Below are 19771 nucleotides of genomic sequence, written 5' to 3'. Positions count from 1 at the left end.
TCCAAAGCCACATGTTTAAAATCGTAGTTACTTTCCAAAATACCCTTGCAGAACTGCCAAATTTCGTTACCTAGCATACTAACATAAAGTTCTTAGGAGTTCTGCCCTCTACAAAGTGTAGCATTGTAATGACAATTCACTTATTGTCAGTCTTACCAGGAGCGACATAAGAAATTTATGGAGATATATAATCTGAATGCAGCCCACTTTGAGAGACACTATCCCATCCACTTTGGACATATCTGTGTAGGCTTCTCCCTCAGTAGCATCCGGATACAATGCCAAATTGAAACTGAAGACTTCATCAGCTACTATAGAAACAGCCTAAAAAGGGAAAGTGCACACGTAATTTCATTTCTAGTCCAGCAATCAAATGTGCAAGGTATTTTCCAATGCTCCAAAACACAGGCACATGGGGTGTTCATCTGCATTTCGTAACAATGCAGTTCTGAAGATTAACATGATCTCGATGAGTAGATGTACTGACGCAGGCTGGATTTACAGGTTATTCTGTTCAGCCCACTTTGAAGACAGGATTCTCTGTCTGTGGTCATCCTATCAAGTATTTCAAAGCCAGCATGCTTATTTAGTTCATGCTATGAAGAAGACATCTCCAGCCAACCACTGGATTTTTTAAAAAATGCTGAGGTGGCTGTTTATTCATTCCCAATTCTTACACTGGACCATGGCTTTCCCCCACCCCACACCCTGAATCCAACACAGACACCTTCAGTACATAGAATCATATCTAGGTGAAGGTTTCCAGACTCTTCTCACCTTACCGATCCCACAAAAGCAACAAGGAAAAACGAATTAAGTACACGGAGGAAGGGGTTGCTTCACGCTGCCCTCCCGGAACTTTCAGCCACACCAACAGAGCCCTTGGTTGGAGCGCTCCTTCCTCTGCAGCCAGCTCCAGGAAAAGCACTGACATCCAATACCTGAGCCCTATTTCCCACTGAGAAGTCAAGAGAAGGCGCCTCTCCTCCTTCCCTCCCGCCCAAGCTCCTGCAGGCAGATACTGGTTCCTAGACAGGTAGCCACCTACTTTGCAAACCTGTTCACTGTATCCTAAGAAATGTTCTCTCCAGTTTGCAAGCCTGTAATATAGAGTACTGAATAACCGTTGTTCCCCTCTTTGAAATCAGTCCAAGTGAAACATCACATTATGAATTACATCACATCATAAAATGAGGTCAGATTTAGCATGGTATACCCTTTTATGAATTGTCCTTGAATCAACGTCTGTAACAATTATGTCTTTCAGTCGTGCAAAGAGTGTAGTTTGACTGGACTGAAGAAACAGAGATGAGTCAAGACCTGAAAGAGGAGAATTGGCAAATGCAATTTCAAACGTCATATAAGCACAATGGTTCTGAGGAACTGAGGGTTGGATTTCTTAAAAAAAAAACATGGCTGTTAAGAAGTGTACAAATCAACCACCATAAAGCCGGCCAAACATGCTAAAAAAAATAGCGCCTTTCTAGTTACGAAGGCAAGTTTTGGAAAAATATCTGTAAGAGCCAGGTTACTATTCTTAACTTGGCGAGGGCCTGCCCTGGAGAACAGTCCAGAAGTTTTTAATGGAGCCATTACGGCAGGGGCTGCCCCAGCATGACTGCGGCCCTATGGGAGTATATTACAGCACTGGCTCAGGATCCTCTCTGGTTCTATACTGTCTTGTGCTGGCTTAGACCCAACACACTTAAAAGAACACCTCTTCTCATGTCCTCCATTTATTTACTAGATTTATAGCCCACCTCACTTCTATCATGGAACTCAGTGTGGTGTATAGAGGGTTTCCTGGCAGTCCCCCTTCCAGCCACGCACAAAACTAAGACCTGCTGAGCTTCGGCATCATGTGCTTTTGGACTATGCCCCAGGCCCAAGGTCAACCTAAGGCTTTTTTTTTACACTGTATCTGTGTCTATGCATGCAGCCCCAGCAATTCCTAGCTATGCTTTGAGATCCAAGCCATACCATCAGCAACTTGCAGTGCTACACTTTTCTAGCCATGTCTGCAATTGTCTGGATCACAGATACCATGTGTCCATTCAAGCCCATGACCAAAGACAACTGCTTGTTTGAACAAGAATGGGAGCATACGCTGAATGGTACTACCCATGCATGACATCTGGCAACTAAGGGCATACAGAAAGGTCTGCATGGCATCTGCCTCACAACTGTGGAACTCCCTACTCACTGAATCATGCCCAACCTCAAGTCCTAAGTAGCTCTGGAAAACAGTAAAGCTTATATTTGGCCTAATTTTTAGTATCTAGAGTTAGCCATGGGTTTCTTTTCCCCTCTCTAGGATCAAAATATTCAGAACTGTATTCATTTTAAGCCATTTTATTTTGTGTGTTTACACTTGTTACCTACCCTGTACTTTTGTCATACAATGAGCCGGAAATATGAACAGCCGGAAATATGATAAGGAATTAGTGATGAATATGATAAGGAATTAGTGATACAATGAGCCAGAAATATGATAAGGAATTAGTGATGGAGGTATTAAAACGAAGGCCTTCAGACATATAATGGAAACTGTTTTAATAATTCAAGTTCTTAGAAAGTTTTGAAAACACAGTATAATTGAGCAAAACACCCCACTCAGTTTCCCATTACCTTGAATTTTGATTTCAGCAATGTTGTTCTTCTCATCACAAACATTTAAACAGAAGGCATCCAACTTGGCAAATAATTTGAAATGAAACACATCCTTGTTTTTGCAGGGTTTCATCACTGTTAGGAGGAGATTAGAATGCATTTTTCACTGTGATGTGGACCGGTTCAGGTAATCTTTTCTGTGCAGAGCAATTGCATATGGAAAATGGTACACAGAAATGAAAAAAAAAAAATACCTCTCTTCAAACCAGTCTCTTTATTCTGTTTCCCTTCCTGTTTTTGTGATGACTCTGTATCTGTAGCACCCTGGCCCCTTGTTGGGATGACAGCCATGAAGTAATTGATAGTTGACAGAAGGGCCTGTGTGTGCAGCAGCAAGTTTAAGGACGAGAAAGCCACCTGTTGTTGTTTGGTGGAGGGGAGAAAAGTCACATATTAGGTGGTGGAAACTTCTAATTCACATGCTAGTCCTGTGAAAATCTCATACAAAGCTTTTGACCATTTTGGATAGCTACATTTTGTTGGTTAGGGGAAAAAATATGGAAACCTGTGAAGAAAAAGCAACCGGAAACAAGTGAAGAAAAATATGCTTCTACATATTGGCAGCAGTGCCATGAAGCCCTGATCCATCTGAATCTGTGGACTCTTGTGCCACTTGAACAGAGCTGCACAGATGAGTTACCTATGGTGCTCTGTAGTGCAGAGCCCTGATTAACCAAACATCTAAGCAGTGGACGTCTTTAAAAAAAACAGCCATTATGGAAGGAAAGATATCCAGACAACAAAAGCAAGCCCTCTGGCTTTCATTCCAGTTATTTTATTTTATTTTATTTTATTTTATACCAGAACTGAGCTAGGCACAACACATAAATAAGCGCAGTGGAATGATTTGCTTAATCATTCCTTTCCTTGCCAGAAATATTATATCCTGTCTTGAACTAGATTGGCAATTATTACAGAAACCAAACTTAGAATTGCTCAGAACGTTGGCTTATTGCTTTTAGAATGTGTCTTTTCTTGGGCTCCCTTTTAAAGCACCAAGCTATGATCCAGCAATACTGAAAATAGGGGTCAGTGCAGCTTCGTATTCAGATGCAGCCAGACTAGGGGGCCCAGCAGTCAGGGGCCCAATCGTAACTTCAGAGCTAACCCAAGGCAGACACTTGACTTAGCAAACTAATGACTCTGTCGGCTCTGTCAAAAAGGGAGGAGGAGGCAACCCCCAGGGAGAGAAAGAGATTTTGCCTTACTTGACATAGGACAAGAGTGATAATATTACTGATTTAAGAAACTCCCAAAAAAAACCCATCCCTCATTAAAAGCAACTAAGGCTGCAATCCTATGCATGCTATAGGACTCTTTTCCTGTCTAAACGTGCATAGGATTACACCCTAACTGAAAATCTCTCCACTATTTTTCCTCCCCACTCCATTTTCACATACATATCCTGCACATACACAAAGAAGGTAGAACCTCTGGTAGAACTTTTCAGCCAGGTTTCAAGAGCCTTGAGCAGAACAACTTCAAGATTCCAATACAGGACAGTGTTATATTTTTCACCTAGATTTTGCTTACCTGAACTCTTTGTTCAGTGTTGTCAAAAACTGACTGAAAGTCTGGACCATTTTTATTAGCCTAAGGAAAAAATCAGATGTGTAATATAAGAGACAACCCCAAACTAAACATAGTCCACATACTGGACAGGCTGAAATTTAATATTTACTCTGCTTAAATATTTAGTTACCAAATGATACACATTCAAACTTTCTTAAAGCACTTACCTTGATATATTCTACTTTCAAAAGATCTAATCCAGGTTTATCTGAAGAGCTAATTAAGTGAAGTTGTTGCCTTTTACCTGCAAAAGTAAGTAATATGAACTATATTTAAGAGCAATTCACAAAAATTGGCATCTGCTTTAAAATCAGCAGATTTTTCTACCAAGCCTTTTGTGGATCTATAGTTCTAACACCTTTAAAGAGAAATCACAGGGTTATTAAAAGACCACAGCCACTTCCACCAAAGAAACATAAGTTGAAAGTGGAATAATTATTTCTTCAGTTAACATTAACAACAACAAAAAGGGCAAAGAATAAGAGCATTTTCTACACTCCCTTATTTTATCCATTGAGATACCTTGGATTTCATGATAATCTAGGCTAATCTTCCTCAAATATGATACAGCTCTCAAGTCATATGTCCTAACAGTTGCTTCCATTCCAAGCTGCTTTACATTAAATACAAGAAGTGTTTCCTCTCTCTGTAGTTGCTGGGTGAGTTCCAACATCACCTAAATAAATAAAAACATCCAGTAAGTTTTTATTTGGAATAAGTTCCAAACAGTTCTTTCAAAACCATCATTATCTTCAACAACACAAAAAGGGGGAAACTTACAAAAACAGCCATTGGCAGGTGCCATCTTGGAAAAGGCATTCCCTCCTGTGTGAGAGAAGGAAGAATATCTCTTCCAAGATGGCACCTGCTATGTCGCATGTGGGAATCATATTAAAAGCAAACAAACATGTTAATCTTGTCCAGAGCAATTGCTATTATTAATCCACAGATCTCATATGATTAGCCTAGTTTGTACCTCCTGCCTAGTTTAATTCTCAGTTGATAGGGAACACTCAGGAGGGCTATACTCTGCAGGAAAATCTGTAGTTGGCGTAACCACTTGGCTTTCATTTCATCAGGCCATTTAGCACTGCCTTCCTCTCCATAAAGATCAACTAAACTGGGTTTGGCTTTACCAGAATGCCCTTGCTTCATTTCAACAAGTAATTCCAAAACAGATTTCAGTAAACCCTCATTTTGAGAATTTATCAGTAAACTTTATCATGTTCAAATTATTCTTTCCAGAAGGAGGAGAAAAATATAAACCACACTTGCCTCCTTAATTTCAAATTTCAATTGAAGATCTGTGAGCTCTTCCTGAACAGTCCCAACCTCAGTCTTTAACTCCCTTCCTTTAGGGGAAGCCATTTCCCCTGGGTTGGAATACTCATCAGCATCAAAATACTCATCCTCAGATTCTAAAGAACAAAAGAGATTTTAATTACCTGGGTTCAGATAGCACTAGTATCAAAATATTCTCCCCCTGGTGTATTGATTAACCTAAAACACATCACTAAAGTAGGATCAGCATTGCCATTTCTTTTCTTTTGCTAGTTTATCCAGCCATTTTTCATTCTGACCAGTTTCATATTTTTAGGGATGTCAACTAAAAGTCAGAATAAGTTGTCCAACCCAAAAGAATCACTTCTGAATTATTCTGACTATTCTGTGGGATGACCTTTGCCGGGAGAGGGACAGGTGGAGCGTGACCCTGTGGGTTCTCTTGGACTTCTCAGCGGCTTTTGATACCATCGACAATGGTATCCTTCTGGATAGGCTAACTGGGCTGGGAGTTGGAGGTATTACACTGCAGTAGTTCCACTCCTACTTGGATGGTTGATTCCCGAAGATGGTGCTGGGAGATTATTGCTCTGTGCCTTGGCAGTTATGCCACGGGGTCCACCGGGCTCAATTTTATCTCCAATGCTGTTCAACATCTCCATGAAACCGCTGGGGGAGGCTATCTGGAGATATGCACTGAGGTGTCACCAATATGTAGATGGCACCCAGCTCTATCTCTCCTTTTCATCAAATCCAGGTGAGGCAGTGGACGTTCTGAACCTAGGTGTGGTAATGGACTGGATGGGGATCAATAAACAGAGACTCAATCCAGACAAGACAGAAACAGTGGGTGATTAGTCTATCCAGCTAAGTGATGTTCAACCTGGGGTGGGGGGTTGCACCCCCCCCCAAAAGGATCAGGTTCGTAATTAGGGGGTGCTCTTGGATCCAGCATGGCCACTGGAGGCACAGGTGGACTCGGTGGCCTTTTATCAGCTTAGGCTGATATACCAACTATGCCTTTATCTGGACAGAGAGAGCCTAGCTACAGTTATCCATGTTCTGATAACGTCTGGTTTGGATTACTGCAATGCATTATACATGGGCTGGCCTTTGAAAACAGTCCAGAAACTTCAGCTGGTCCAAAACAAGGCAGCAAGACTGTTAACGGGGACTTGTACAGGCAACTGCACAGGGCGAGAGGCAAAGAGACAGAGAAGAGAGGAGGAAAGCAAAGTTATTTTTTAAGCTATAGGAATGAATAAAAAGAGTGATTGGTTGAATGAAAAGGTTATAGTGGTAAAGTAAGGAGATTTAGAAGTAGGAGTAAGGAGGTTGTGAGGAAAACTCTGTCCCGGGTGAAGGCAGGGAACTAACTGGAAAGGAAGAGCCAGACAGATGGACTAGTCAAAGGCCTGGTCCCATGTTCCCTGCCTTGCCCGTGGTGGATGCCTCCTTCCTAGAACAGGGAATGGCACAGATCATCCCATGAGGTTCCAGCCTAAGCAGGAGGCTAAATGGGGAGGCAATTAGTCCACAACATGTTGGCATCCTTCAAGCTCAACTGGAACTTCACACCCTACAGTCAGCATTGCTCATCCAATGGTGACCGAAAGGGAAATTCATATCAGCAACCATCCTGCACCACAGTTTATCTGGCAAGTTGCAGACAGCTTTTGTACACTATTAGTAAGTTGCTCTATTGCCAAATAAACATGTTTGACTGCCTAAGATTTGCCAGCCATCACCAATGTGCATATCTTATTTTATTTTTACCTGATGGTGCTCCTTCCAGCAATAAAGATGTACTGAGAAAACCTTTTCTTGTATCAGTAAGAACAGGAATAGCTGGTGCCTGGAGAAGATTGCAAGACAAGGAGCTAAGGCTGAAATTACATTGTTTGCGTTTCCCTAAAATTCCCTCAATTTGCATGTGCCCACAGCAGCGCAACAATGATATCGTATCTCTCTCAGGTACCAGTTTTAAATTACAACATTTTTCAACTGTTTTGATAATGTTTTCAATTTATACTTCGTGTCTTTGATCTCTCTTCTATACCCCATATTTGATTTATATTATGTATTTACTTTTGAACTTGAAGCTGAAACAGCGGGATTCTGTGGGAGTGGAATGCTGTCAATGAGTTCTAAGACATCTTTGATCTTCAGATCAGAAATTCTTAGATGGACCAAAGGAAGCTCTCCCGATACTTTGAACCTAAAGATATGAAAAGCATAGTATGAAAAGGTTCTATGTTACATACAAGGCATGTAATAGAACTAGGTTACTAATAAACAACTTAGCTATGTATCAGATACAGAAGTAAAAATCTACAGGAAGAAAGAAGGTACTGAAACATAGCTCTGAAATTCATTTGCTCGCTACGATTCATCTTCCTGGGATGCATACTAAATATAAGCATAAACAGAAAAACTACTCAGAGGTCGTGTGTTTACACAAGATGGCATTGACATATGGCTAAAAGAGTGACATGCAAAGAACTCGGTTGGTCTATAGATGACGAAGAGTTCTGCTTAAAGTGAAATTTTAAAGCTAATTTAGAGAATCCTGTTTTTGAGAAACTTCCAAAGAATGCAGGGGAAAGTGAAACAAGTTTTGGTAAGTCTACTGAAACTACCCCAGGGAGATCAGCCTGCTCATCCCCAACCACAAGTTTTGGATAATCAAATTTAGTTATTAAGAGTGCCACGGCATCCATCAGTAGCTTATACATGCCACAGATTATATGTTTCTCTTATCCTGCCTTCCTGCCAGAAAGAAGAATCTACTGACTACTTGGATTGTTTTGTTGACATTTTAAGAAGTGGGCTGCAGTATAAACAAGCCCGACATGTATTATAATATCTGAGAAGTTTAGCACCATGCCATCATAGTTAGAAACAGTTTGGGGCTATTAAACACACATTTCTTTTCGAATGCTGTGGCAAAATACGGGGCTTGGAAGGTGGGGTTAGAGAGAACAGCATGGGAAGTTTCTGAAGCCTTGCGCCCTAGAGTCAAGTAGTGCCCTTTCAGTTGTCACAGTCCGTATTTACAGCCATTTAAACTGTGGTACATTACTTAGCCATTCTAATATCCTTCTCCACCATTGATTTTGCAAGCTGCACATGTATATCCATGGGCTGCAGTATGTGTAGAGTTGATGGATGCTTGAACCGTGCCTTTTTCCAGTCTTCACCTGAACAATTACAAATGTGCAAGTCCCACTGGTAATTATAGCATAAAAGTAAACGACATACATGCATAAAACAATACAAAGAGTAGGTAGTAAACCTAGAGTTACCATGAAACAATGAAGAACCAGACATATGCAACTGACGAACAGCAGAAATGCCAACACTCTAGATGCCAGTTTCACTATCACAGAAAAACTTCAGAAGTTCTAATACGATCGTTATTATTCAGAAGCACTGAGAAAAAGCTGACTCTGGGAAGCATATCTGAAACTATTACTCCACAATAACCAACATCCAATGCCACCTCTATTCTTCTTTCACCTGACAGGGCCCAATCCTTCATCATTACTGATGTAGGATCACCATGTTCCAGAACTGGAGAGCAGACTCAATCCCGACAAGACAGAAGCACCATGGGGGATGGTTCATCTTTTCAGGAAGGCAGTGCTCAACCTATTCTGGATGGGGCTGCACTCCCCTAAAGGAGCAGTCTGGGGGTATATCTAGATCCATCTTTGTCACTGGAGGCTCAGGTAACCTGTGGCATCCTCTTCATGGAATTCCCTCTACAGAGAGGTTCACCTAGTGCCAATTTTGCTATGTTTTTGGTGTCAGACAAAGACTCCACCCCACCACCAGCTGTTTAAATGTGTTGTTAATCATGTTGTAATCTATTTTATTCTGACTTTTATATATTAAAAATAGTTTCTATAGGAGCCGAAGAAGGAATAGGTTCTTCCACCTCCCCCAAACAACTTTACACCCACAGCTGCGTTTCCTATATGCAAGCAGAAGGGGGGAGGGGGGAGCAGGTTACTCTCACCCATACTGGTAAGAATAGCCTGCGCTGTCCAAATTGGAACATCTCATCATTAAGCCAACATGGTAAGAAATGGGGAGATGTTAGCCCTCCTGTTCAGATACATATAGTTCAGATAATCAGGCAGAAAATGGATAACTCAATATATATTTTGCCAATGTTCACGATACCATCTGGGGGGATTTAATTTTTAAAGCATTACTTTCAGCTCCGTACCCCAGCCAGTAGTCAAGGATATTTTCAAATGCAGCTGGTTTCGGTTACAGCTTTAATACCTGATCTGCCAAACAGTAGTTGCACATTCTTGATTTCTACATCGAACTTGTCGTATGCTTTGTCCATAATCTCTTCTAGTGATGTGCTTGACGTACGGCGGTTGCCTTGATTGATGCTGTTCAGCTATTGAATAACCATTTTCACTTCGTTTGGAACACACTTCATTTCCAGATTCATCTTTCATAGTTAAATCAGCAGCACTGATTTTATTGAACCATTTTTTTCATATAGGCTGATTACATTAAAGTTAAATAGGCAAGACCAGTAACATAGATTTCAAGGTTAGCCAATTATTATTACTGAAAATATTTCCAGGCCACCTTCATTGTACTTCACCAAAAACATTGCAAAGAACTTTTTTTAAAAAAATGATGCACATCTTTTTCTGTACTCTATTTTTTTTTCATTAAAAACTAATATTTGTATTTTCTTGCTCTTAGAGGTATCTGTTTCATCACACCGACTACAAGCCATGAAACATTCCACGCTTCCTTTTAACATGGTATGTTACTATTTTTGCCAAATTTGTCAGCCTAATTTCAGCTGAAATATACATTAATAAAATTAGTTTTAACCTTAGGAACTGAATAGAGCCTAACAAGAGTTTCAGAAAGGTTACAAAGCAGCATGCAGCCTCTTATATATTAGCTGTCAACTGCAGTTCTCATTTTACTCTTTGCTTTCTGCAAGTTGCATTATAATGGCAGTAGGGAAGATATGGGTGACGGGCAGGAGGGATGTATGCCTGGAAGCTGGCTGCATGCATCTGACCTCATCTGATCTCGGGAGCTAAGCAGGGTCAGCCCTGGTGAGTCCTTGGATGGGAGACCGCCTCGGAATCAGGCTTCCTGCACTGAGCAGGGGATTGGGCTCGATGCTCTTGCAGGCCTCTTCCAGCCCTATAATTCTATGATCCTTCAGACTAACAGTAGGGAGCCTTTTCCCGCCCAAAGCACCCCGCCCCCGCCCCCCCCATCCTAGCAGCACCACTGCTTCTTGCAGGTTATAGAGGAGGAGCAGGTCAAATGTTGGCCTTATGGAAGTCTGAGTGACAGGAGCTTTCTGTCAGCCTTGGATAATGAGTGCTAGCAGCTCATATATCTTGCGTGGCCTTGGTAGTGCAATGACAGGCAGCATGGAGGCCAGAGCCCAGGGTGGGCAACTTCAGGTAGCTTGGTGGGCAACTTCGGGTGATTTGGGGGCCAACTACCTGACCCCCGATGCCCCTGCAGGCTGCACCTTTTCTGCTGCAGCGTCAGCAGAAGAAAGGAAAGGGATCAGCACTTCGCTGCTGAAATTCGGTGGCAAGCCACTACGGAGGCTTGCAGAGGACGTGTTTAGCTCATTTGCATGCTAATGTTGCCCTTAGTAAGCCTCTGCAGTGAACTGGTGCCAAATTTCAGCAAACCGCTGATTTTTTCTTTTCTTTTTAAATGGTTGAGGGGGGCAACGGGAGGCAGTGGGGGCCTCCCCCTACTATAGCCTCCCAGGGTGAAAACTGCTTTTCAAGCCCTGCCAGTCTCCCTTCCCAACACAGTGATTTTTAAGTTCCACTGCAGATAACAACAGTCCTCCATTTAAAAACTATTTAAATAAAGAGACATTTTAAGCATTGGCCCTTCGAAACATAAAGATGATATACCTGAAAAGTACCAAAATCCAAAATCAGAAAGCTGGACTTTTCATAGTGGAAGCCTGTCTGTGGAACCAGAAGATAGGAAGGATTCAGATTAATCCTCAGGTCAAGGACTTTCCGAGTTTCAATTATATGTGTAAGCCCTAAAACAGAAAGCAAATTGAAGATTAGAAGATTTCCCCCACTGTCCATTATATCCGCATAATGGAGTGATTTTCTAAGCTACGAACTGACAGTTTTTTCTACAATTTGATCAGAACATTCTTTACACCAGAGGCAGGCAGCCTATTTTGGTCCAGGGGCTGGAATGCCGCCCCCACCCACCCCCGGACCAAGCCAGTGCGCCAGATGACAACATGGGGGCGGGGCCCTGCCCAAAGGCCCGCCCATCCCATGACATAATCACACCCCTCCCACCTACATCTTCCCCTTCCTTGCAGGGAGAGGCACAGAGCTCCATTCCTCTCTCTGCACAGGGAAAGCAGCTCAGCCAGCATTTGCAGGAGCCGGCTGAGTCTTGACCTTCCCACGCTGCTGGCTTCCCAGCCAGGGTGTGAGCAGCGCACGAAGGGACTCAGCTGGTAGTGCTGAGTCAGCTGCCTCCTTCCTGCACCACTCACATCCCAATAGGTATACAGGCAGCATGAGAAGCGACTCAGCCAGGATTTGTAGGACCTGGTCCTACTAGCCCCAGCAAAGTGCACAGGAATCCCTTGTTATCTATAATCTCTGATCAGAGATAACAAAGGGATCCCCCTTCACACCACTTGCCCTCCTGTTGGAAGCACATGGGGAAATCCCCTTGTTATCAGAGATCGAGGATAACATGAGGACCCCTCTTCCCGTGTCAAAGGGTGGGGCGAGCGGAGGGGTGAGGGGAGGGGTGCAACCCTCTGCGGGACAGACTGGGCAATCCTGCAGGCCGGATTCAGCCCACGGGCCAGAGGCTGCCCTCCCCAGCTTTACACCATAGAGAACCAATACCCATGGACCCAGGATCAAGTTAATGGTTGACTCCTCTCCCACAAGTGGCACCTACATACACACACTGAAAACATACTGCAGAAGAAGGCAGGCAATTTATGATGCCAATGCTCCAGCCATGCAAACACTCCAGCCTCAGCTAATATTGCCACAGGAAGAGATTTGAAATACCACAAATGAAAGTTTGAGTGAAAATGTCTATCTTGGGCTAGCACGATTTTGGAAGCAAATGAACATTTTCCTTCAATGAAAAAGAAGGGCAATAGTGCAAAGAGATGCCAGCGCAACACACTGTGACGCGTGGAAAGTGGTATGTTCTCTGAAAACAGCAAGACTCCTAAGCTGTAATGGCTACACAGCATCCAAAAGGCCAGTCAGACTTCTGGAGTCCACTTGCCATCTAGAGAACAGAGGCTCCGAAAAGGTACCTGTAGCAGTCCTCTCTTTAATTTCTTCCAGCTTCGACAGGGTGGCTGTGGTTAAGCGCTCAAGATCCATGCCCCTGTTTGTCTGGAAGAATTCCACCATTGCGTTGATTGTTCTCTGGAAAGGGAAGATTTGCTTATATGCAATTGTATTGATGGAACTACAAACAGGTGAATAGCGAACCCAGGAGAGCCAAAGAAAGCAACACCGATAACCATTTCTTATTGAACGCTACTCACTGCATCGTATATAATTTCCACAGGCTGTGATTGGACAAAGAAGCTCTGATCAGCAGTGCTGTCCTCTGGATTAGTCTCGTATTCCATTTTAAGCAGAGACGATTTGGCATCCCCAATTGAAGCCACAAGAGAAGGCACAATGTTCTGCTGTCTCAGGCCTGTTACATACCAATGCTCAAGCTTTGCTTCTACCCTGTAAGTTAAAAGTTGAAAGGCTGAAAATAGACACTAAACAAGCAGATATATACAATTCAACTGCACTTATAATTTGCATTGCAAGAGTGATTCAACTTGGCCATACCAAATTAATTGCAAGGAGTAACAAAACAGGGAATTAACTTGGCAGGGCACCACTTCCCCATGGCCTCAAGATATACGTATGCAAAGGTGTGCATACATGACATCAGTTTAGGGGATAAAGTAAGGGTGCATACAGATTAACAGAATTTGAACCATGTGCCTTCTACGGTAAAATACTTGCTGCATTTTGTTCAGACATGCCATCCTTCGTTCTGGACTGAACTCCGCGTAAACTAGTTCTGCTCAACTGCTGCAATCAGCCAGCTGTGCACAGCACTAATTGGCTGTAACTAGTTATGTCACTAGCGAACCTCTCTCCACCAAGAACTGTTAAGAACTTATTATTTGTTTTGTTTTTTGAAGGTAGATACAAGAGAAACAAATGTGCATTTAATTAAACAAGTGTACATATAGCACTTTAAAAAGCCCACCTGAAGAAAGGGGAGGCACAAGACTCGAGTCTGAACCGTAATGTAAAAATCTTGGCACGTAATCTGTTCTTTTCATAGCTGAGTCAGATAAAAACCAGGCTCACCCCAGTGAAGAAAAACTGGGATGAGTCATATTTTTAGGTTACTAGTTACTGCCAAAAACCACTGCCATTTTTCTTAACCTGGAAAAAATTGAAAATGGCAAGCTTGTCTCTCGGAGTGTATCAACAGGAAGGAATTTAAGTGTTCTGGATTGGCAAAACAGGTTCTAAGTTAATTATAAAAGTAAACTCTTACTCTGCAATTTATTTATTTATTTATTTCTATACCGCCCAATAGCCGAAGCTCTCTGGGTGGTTCACAAAAATTAAAACCAAACAACACACAATAAAACAATTTAAAATATATAGAACATTAAAAGCACAATATAACAATACAACCACAATAAAACCTAGCAGCAGTGCAGGAGTTTAAAATACAGATTTAAAATAGCAAAGCTAAAAGAGCTGCAGAGAGAGACTGGGTGAGGGGATCAAGGCAATGGTGAACGCCTCCCTTGAGGAGGGAGTGATGCCATCAGCCCTCAAGGAGGCAGTGATAAGACCGCTTTTATAGAAGCCCTCCTTGGATCCTCAAGTTTTGAACAACTTTCGCCCAGTCTCAAATCTGCCATTTTGGGGGAAGGTGATTGAGCGGGTGGTGGCGGTGCAGTTGAAGGCACACTTGGAAGAAACTGATTATCTAGACCTATTTCAGTCGGGCTTCAGGCCTGGGCATGGGACAGAAACGGCCTTGGTCGCCTTGGTGGATGATATGAGGAGGGCTCTGGATAGGGGTGAATGCTCTTTCCTTGTTCTCCTCGACCTCTCAGTGGCTTTCGATACCGTTGACCATGGTATCCTCCTGGACCGCCTGGAGGGGTTGGGCATTGGGGACACCGTATTGCGGTGGTTCCGGTCCTTCCTCTCCGGCAGGTACCAGAGGGTAGCACTGGAAGAGGAGGTTTCGACCCCGTGGCCACTCACTTGTGGGTTGCCACAGGGTTCCATTCTCTCCCCGATGCTATTAAACATCTATGTGAAGCCGCTGGGGGCTATCATCAGGAGGTTTGGGGTGCAGTGTCATCAATATGCAGATGACACGCAGCTCTACCTCTCGTTCAAATCTTCACCAAGGTTGGCCGTAGAATCCCTGTCCAAATGTCTGGAGACGGTGAGTGGCTGGATGGGAAGGAATAAGCTGAAGCTGAACCCTGACAAGACCAAGGTACTTTTGATGGGAGGCAAGAGGAGGTTGGGGGATGTTGACCTGGTGTTGAATGGGCTACCCTTGAAAGACCAGGTCCACAGCCTGCAGGTCATTTTGGACTCCCAGCTGTCCATGGAGACTCAGGTGCCAGCTGTGAGCTGGACAGCGCTGTATCAACTCCATCTGATACGGCAGCTGCGCCCCTTCCTTCCCGACCATCTGCTCCCATCGGTAGTGCATGCCCTGGTCTCCTCTCGTTTGGACTACTGTAATGCGCTCTATGTGGGGTTACCCTTGCAGACGGTTCGGAAACTGCAGCTGGTACAGAACGTGGCGGCTCGCCTGATTAAAGGCAGCCGCCGGCGAGATCACATCACTCCGGTGCTGAAGGAGTTGCACTGGTTACCAGTTGTTTTCCGGGCCAAATTCAAGGTGTTGGTTTTGACCTTTAAAACCCTATATGGTTCCGGCCCAGCCTATCTTAAGGAGCGCCTCCAGCAGCACCAGACAGGCCGCTTAACAAGATCAGCCTCGGATGGCCTTCTCTCTGTCCCATCAGCCAGGACAGCTAGACTGGTGGGGACGAGGGAGAGGGCCTTTTCTGTGGTGGCCCCCACTCTGTGGAACTCCCTCCCTAGGGAACTCCGCCATGCCCCCTCTTTAATGAGCTTCCGTCGTGCATTAAAAACGCTGTTGTTCAGGCAGTCGTTTGGGGTGGGTTAGGGTATTTTAGAAAATGTTTTTATTGTAGAATTTTATTGTTTTAAACTGTTTTTATTGTGTGTTGTACATCGCCCAGAGTGGCTGGGTGACCAGCCAGATGGGCGATTAATAAATTTAATAATAAAATAAAATAAAAAATAAAAATTTAGAAAGCTAAAATGCTAAAATGCCTGGGAAAATAAAAAGGTCTTCACCTGGCGCCGAAAGGAATACAATGTAGGTGCCAGGCGAACCTCACTAGGGAGCTCATTCCACAGCTGGGGTGCCACAGCAGAAAAAGCCCTCCTCCTAGTAGCCACCCACCTCACTTCCTTTGGCAGGGGCTCACGGAGAAGGGCCGCTGACAATGATCTTAAGGTCTGGGCAGGCACATATGGGAGGAGGCGATCCTTCAGATAACCTGGCCCCAAGCTGTCAAGGGCTTTGAATGTTAGCACCAGCACTTTGAATCGGGCCTGGAAATGGACTGGCAGCCAGTGCAGCTGGAAAAGTACTGGCGTAATATGAGCTCGCAGGCCAGTCCCTGTTAACAATCTTGCTGCCCTATTTTGGATCAGCTGAAGTTTCCGGACCGTTTTCAAAGGCAGCCCCACATATAACGCATTGCAGTAATCCAGACGAGAAGTTATCAGAGCATGGATAACTGTAGCTAGGCTCTCTCTGTCCAGATAAGGGCACAGTTGGTATACCAGCCTAAGCTGATAAGAAGTGCTCTGTGCCACTGAGTGCACCTGTGCCTCAAGTGACAGTTCTGGGTCCAAGAGCACCCCCAAACTACGAACGTGATCCTTTAGGGGGAGTGCAACCCCCTCCAGAACAGGTTGAATATCACCTAGCCGGGCAGACGAACCACCCACTAACAGTACCTCCGTCTTGTCTGGATTGAGTTTCAGTTTATTGGCCCTCATCCAGTCCATTACCGTGCCCAGGCACTGATTCAGAACAGCCACTGCCTCACCTGGTTTTGATGAGAAAGAGAGGTAGAGCTGGGTGTCATCCGCATATTGATGGCACCTCAGCCCACACCTCCGGATAACCTCCCCCAGCAGTTTCATGTAGATGTTAAACAGCATGGGGGATAAAACAGAGCCCTGTGGAACCCCATGGCACAATTGCCATGGCACAGAGCAATAATCCCCCAGCACCACCTTCTGGAATCGGCCATCCAAGTAGGAGCGGAACCACTGTAGTGCAGTGCCTCCAACTCCCAACCCAGACAACATATCCAGAAGGATACCATGGTCGATGGTATCGAAAGCCTCTGAGAGGTCCAGGAGAATCAACAGGGTCGCACTCCCCCTGTCCATCTCCCGGCAGAGGTCATCCCACAGGGCGACCAAGGCAGTTTCCGTTCCAAAACCAGGCCTGAAGCCTGATTGAAATGGATCTAGATAATCCGTTTCATTCAACAGTGCCTGGAGCTGTCCTGCAACCACCCGCTCAAGCACCTTGCCCAGGAAGGGGACGTTGGCCACTGGCCTATAATTGTTAACATCCTCTGGGTCCAGGTTAGGCTTTTTCAGGAGTGGTCTAATTACCACCTCTTTTAAAGCGGCAGGCACCACTCCCTCTCTCAAGGAGGAATTTACAACCTCCTGGACCCAGCCAGACATCCCCTCCTTGTTTGATTTAATAAGCCATGAAGGGCAAGGATCAAGCACACAAGTGGTCGATCGGACTTGGCCAAGCACCTTGTCCGCATCCTCAGGCCTCAGTAACCGAAACTCATCCAATAAAACTGGACCAGACGGTGCTCTGAACGCCTCTACCAATGGAACTGCATAAATGTGGTGTCCAAATTCATGACGAATCTGAGCGACTTCATCTTCAAAGTGCCGTGCAAACTCGTCACAGCGTGCTACCGAGGGTTCCACCGTCTCTCTCCCTGGCCCAGAATGTAACAGACTGCGAACCACTCGGAAAAGCTCCGCTGGATGATACTAAGATGCAATGCTGGTGGAAAAGAACTGTCTCTTTGCCACCCTCACCGCCACAGAGTAGGCTTGATAGTGGGCTCTTACCTGTGTTCGGTCAGACTCAGCACGAGTCTTCCTCCACCTGCGTTCTAGCCGTCTCCCCTCTTGCTTCATTGCCCTCGGCTCAGGTGTATACCAAGGAGCTGGCCGGGCTCTGCTCAGAGGGAGAGGGCACTTGGGCGCGATCGTGTCAACCGCCTGAGTCATCTCTGCATTCCACAGAGCGACCTGGGCTTCGACAGGAGCACCAGCCATACCAGCAGGAAAATCCCCCAGAGCCCTCTGGAATCCATCGGAATCCATTAATCTCCAGGGGCGGACCATTTTAATAGATCCCCCACCCTTGCAGAGGGGGAAGGCTGCCAGGAGTCTAAACCTCAGCAGGAAGTGATCTGTCCGTGACAAAGGGACAGATGTTAATTCGTCCACTTTCAGATCACCATCCTCCTGCCCAGTCGAGAAAACCAGATCAAGCGTGTGTCCTTTTATATGCATTGGGCCGATGACATGCTGGGACAGCCCCATGGTTGTCATGGTGGCCATGAAGTCCTGAGCTGCCCCGGATACAGCGGCCTCAGCATGGAAGTTGAGATCCCCCAGGACCATCATCCTAGGGGTCCTCAACACCAAGTCCGAGACCACCTCCGTCAGCTCAGGCAGGGAGTCTGATGGGCAGCAAGGTGGGCGGTACACCAACAGAATCCCTAATCTGTCCCGGGTACCCAACACAAGGTACAAACACTCAAGATCTGCACTCGAATGAGCAGGAAGCCTGGAGAGGGAGATTGAATTCCTATAGACCACGGCAACCCCCCCTCCCCAACCCTCAAGTCGGTGTTGGTGCTGCACCGAGTACCCAGGAGGGCACAGCTTGGAGAGAGTGACCCCTCCCAGTTCCCCCACCCATGTCTCAGTAATACATACCAGGTCAGCCCCCTCATCCACAATCAAATCATGGATGAGGGAGATTTTATTTGGGGCCGACCTGACATTCAGCAGCAGCACCACCAAGCCCAAGGGCAGACTGGTAAGGCTGCCAGGAACCATCAGGTTGGGGGAAGAACCAGAAAAGGGGACAGTTCTAAGGTGTCTAGCCCCTCTTCTCCTCAGCTGGCCTGTTAATCCCCCAACGCCATACCTCCCCCTGCCCGTGACCACAGTTATAGTGGCACCTTCCTGACCCCCCGAGTTGCCCAATAGTCCTCCCAGGCACATACTAAAATGTTAGGGTATAAAATGTTCAACAGTCTAAAATAATATAAAAGATAAAAGAGATAAAAGAGAACAGCAGCTAAGACGGAGCAGATAAAGTCCATGTTTGCCCCTTTCTCCCTCGTCTTTAGAGCTGCTGCCCTCTGCTGCTGCTATTTGCTGCTGGTATCTGTGGCTGCTGGTGTCTCTGGAGAGGCAGGTGGGTGGTTCTTCAGTTCCTGTTCTACGTGACTCCAAGTGCGACGCTAAGTGCGCACTTAGCGTCGCACTTGGCACGACGCCGAGGCGCATGCCGAGCATTTCAGCTGCTGAAGGAGGCGGGGAAAGGCTAAAAAAAACATTATTTGAACAACCACAGCTCTCCCCCTGTTAATCCCTTAGCACAAATCTACTAGAAGAATGAGTGAATCATAATGTGTGGAACTTCACTGCCCTGCACAGCTGCTTCTCCCTATCCCCAGTGAGTAGCAGAAGAGAGAAATTTTGGAAACAAATTGTGCAAATCTATACTCAACATCCAACACAGGATTCAGGTTTTCCTGTCACAGAATGTGGACTACCTTAACACAGGGTTTTAGAGTACACACAGCCCATGTGATAACCTAGTTCCTTCATCTACTGAGTATTAATGTATTTGATGAACTTAGTTCTTGCACCCCAGCCATAAAAATATGTTCAAGATCACTAGTGAATGAATCTCTGTTGGGGAAAAATAAGTTTTTATTCGTATCTTAATCACATTTCTATCCTGCCCTTCCCCAAAACTGCTCAGAGCAGTG

The 19771-nt window shown here is 44.9% G+C and overlaps 1 protein-coding gene across 1 annotated transcript in view; it reads right to left on the bottom strand.

Annotated features, from left to right (window-relative positions):
• The window catches only part of VPS13C (vacuolar protein sorting 13 homolog C), a 133203-nt gene that overhangs the window by 72132 nt on the left and 41300 nt on the right, over positions 1-19771 (bottom strand). Inside the window, exons 18-32 of the mRNA XM_084816676.1 lie at positions 13103-13295; positions 12866-12980; positions 11460-11596; positions 9817-9940; positions 8606-8723; positions 7612-7741; positions 7300-7378; positions 5518-5660; positions 4765-4918; positions 4410-4486; positions 4204-4263; positions 2865-3027; positions 2629-2745; positions 1217-1320; positions 157-324 (exon numbers count right to left, since the gene is read on the bottom strand). Coding sequence (XP_084672802.1) covers positions 157-324; positions 1217-1320; positions 2629-2745; positions 2865-3027; positions 4204-4263; positions 4410-4486; positions 4765-4918; positions 5518-5660; positions 7300-7378; positions 7612-7741; positions 8606-8723; positions 9817-9940; positions 11460-11596; positions 12866-12980; positions 13103-13295 — 1882 coding nt within the window. The remainder of the gene's footprint in view (positions 1-156; positions 325-1216; positions 1321-2628; positions 2746-2864; positions 3028-4203; positions 4264-4409; positions 4487-4764; positions 4919-5517; positions 5661-7299; positions 7379-7611; positions 7742-8605; positions 8724-9816; positions 9941-11459; positions 11597-12865; positions 12981-13102; positions 13296-19771) is intronic.

Source organism: Heloderma suspectum, chromosome 11 (genome assembly GCF_057233095.1).
Source record: "Heloderma suspectum isolate Gila_16-S chromosome 11, 16-S_ref, whole genome shotgun sequence".
NCBI lineage: Eukaryota > Metazoa > Chordata > Lepidosauria > Squamata > Helodermatidae > Heloderma > Heloderma suspectum.
The sequence above is the reverse complement of the archived record's forward strand: the minus strand, read 5'-3'. Positions and strand labels throughout refer to the sequence as shown.